General features: G+C 37.7%; 1 protein-coding gene across 1 annotated transcript; it reads left to right on the top strand.

Moving 5' to 3' along the window:
• LOC18775394 lies at positions 1,497-2,465 on the top strand. The gene has a single exon (XM_007206910.2). It carries the CDS (start codon positions 1,497-1,499, stop codon positions 2,451-2,453), a length of 957 nt encoding a protein of 318 aa, XP_007206972.2. The 3' UTR covers positions 2,454-2,465.

Raw genomic sequence — 2,714 nt, 5'->3', positions numbered from 1 at the left:
ATCATTCTCAAATTGCTATGGAAATAATATTGCCTTTGCTTAACTAACAGATTTGCAATATATTTTATTTTATTTTATCATGTTAACTACTAAAGTACAAATATTAAATTGGTATTACAACATATATGATGTCCAGTATTATGGAGTTTGTGGAACTCATTTGGTAAGTGGTCATCACTTGGTTAATCTAATATTATGAAGGAGTTGACTGTATTGTGTTATTTCTCTTTCAATTTGTTCGATTTGGAAATTTGTAACACCATAATACTATAAAAGAACTACTGACTCTTAATTTAGTGGTATTTTTCTTCTCAGTATTCACGTGCTTATGTATTAAACCTGATTCTAGCTACACAACATGCAGTCATGTATATCTGTCCACAAAAACTTCTTTGGAATCATATTTTTAGCTCCAAAACTCTGTAATTTCTCAACCTCGTTTGTACACAAACATGCGTATATAACAATAGAGAAATTTACTTATCCCTTTTCTTTTTCTTTTTTTGGGTAAAGAAAATGTTTTATAATATCGATAATCAAACAGATCAAATCAATCAAATTGACTCTGCCCTTACCATTTTACGAATCAAATGGTTTCGGAAGCTCTGATTTGTCCATAAAACTAAGGGAAATCGAAAACATCACTAGTGATTAAAAAAAAAAATTTAATAATAATAATAATAAAACATTTTGATATTAAAATATGTCCAATTGGCTATCAGATTTACGCATTACACAAACAGACGACTAATAGCTAGCTTGATCCATTTGATCCAACGGAAACCTAGCTCCTAGCTTGTTAGTTAATTTTTTTTTTTCACTAAAGACATAAATTGCAAATATAATTCGTGGTATATAACCCAGCAGCGTCAGCAACAACGGGAACCAAAATTGCACCTGCAATTTCACAAACAACCCACAAATACACGCAAAAATTAAAGCAGCATTAAATATTAATCATGATTAGTAATAATTAATCAGCATTAATATTAAATATTAAACATATAACACACCAATTTTTTGTATTGAATAGATGACAAGGTGACTGTACCTTACAGCCATAGCGAAGCAAAACACCCAGTGGTGGAAGAATTATAGCCAACAAGATTTCTATGCATGTCGCTTTTGATCTCGAGAAGCCTTGCAGTTTTTACTTGTTGAAAATCGCAGAGTTAGTTAGTTATACACGTGTCACTAACCCAATAAAGCAAAATGCTTGGTGGGTTTTGCTTATTGGGAATTTAGGCTTATGATTTAGGCCCAACATGGAGTTTGGGCCCAAATGCTATAAGGCCCATTAACGGTTGGTGTATTTATGTATATGGCATGCGATTTTATTGGTGATATATGATACGATAATGTCTGGTCTGGTACCCCAAAATCATGCAATTAAATCAGCCACTTTCCCATTTTGCCTTAAAGTTAACGTAATTTTGGGACTAGAATCTTGGGTTTTGAGATTTAAAAATCTTTTGAGTGCACTTTGGTGCACAGCAATGGTTACTTTCACAAAGAAAAGCATGGTGGAAAGATGCCTGATTGCTGCTTCTCTGGCTGCTCTGGTTTGCCATCCCAGCTCCACCATAAAGTGTTTCAAGCCCAAGCCAAGACCCAGATCCCCACAGAAACAAAAACCAGAAGATCCTTCTGCTTCTCCACCAAAGGGTTCAAAACGACATGGTGTTGTAATTGGAAAGGAAGTGCCTTCAAAACCCAAGGAAAAACCATGCCCCAAGGCAGCTTCTTCTTCTTCCTCTGCAAGCAAGTCCAGAAAAAGCACAAAGACAAAAGCTGAAAAACCCATTAACTTGGTCTCGGAGCTTGTTGGAGGGGACCCTTCCATTGGTGTTGTGGAGAGTATTATCCGCTCAGGTTGGGTTAGTGAAGTAGGCCTCAGAATTGAGAAGGTGTTGAGGGTGCACCACAGTTTGGATGTTCTTCATGGTTTTGAAGAGTATAGGAAGACAGTGAAATCCAAGTACGAAAAGGATCGGATTCGTAAGAGGATGGAGAGGTTGGTGGTTGATGGGAATGAGCTTCTGCAATTCCATGGTGCCGCCATTACTTGTTCTTTAGGGATCAATGGTTTCTCAACCATTTGTAAAAAGAAATGCTGCCAAGTTTGCAGGATAATAGCTTCTGGGTTTGACACCGGAGACGGGACTATATCGTTCGTCCACGACAGTGGGAAGGCACATGAGAAGGCGGCCAAGGAATGTTCTGGGAAAGGAGAGTGTGCAAGGAAGGCCATTGTGGTGTGTAGAGTGATTGCAGGGCGCATTGCTCATTATCATGCACATGGGCTCATGGATGAGGAAGAGGGTGAATTTGATTCTGCCATGGAATGGGGGGAGCAATTTAGTAAGCCCAAAAGGCTTGTGGTTTTGAATTCGGAGGCTGTGCTTCCATGCTTTGTAATCATATATAATGTCAAAAATAAAAATCTTCCATGATTAGGAAGACAACAGATTTTCTTATGACTGGAAATGCAGGTTTTCCACAAGCAAAGATAGCTCTATGCCTTCATTATTTGCTCATATATCATCCTGAACTCTAAATTTATGAGAATGTCATACATCATCATGATCTTTGTTAACCAAAAGAGGAACTCCTCCCATTCTGTAGTGGTTCAAACAGAAGGCCAGGCAGAGAGTGAAAACTACTGAACTACTCTATCCGATTCCTCTGGGTATCCGTTGGGCTCACACAACTAA

This window comes from Prunus persica, chromosome G6, assembly GCF_000346465.2.
Source record: "Prunus persica cultivar Lovell chromosome G6, Prunus_persica_NCBIv2, whole genome shotgun sequence".
Lineage (NCBI taxonomy): Eukaryota > Viridiplantae > Streptophyta > Magnoliopsida > Rosales > Rosaceae > Prunus > Prunus persica.
This window is presented reverse-complemented; position numbering and strand designations above follow the sequence as displayed.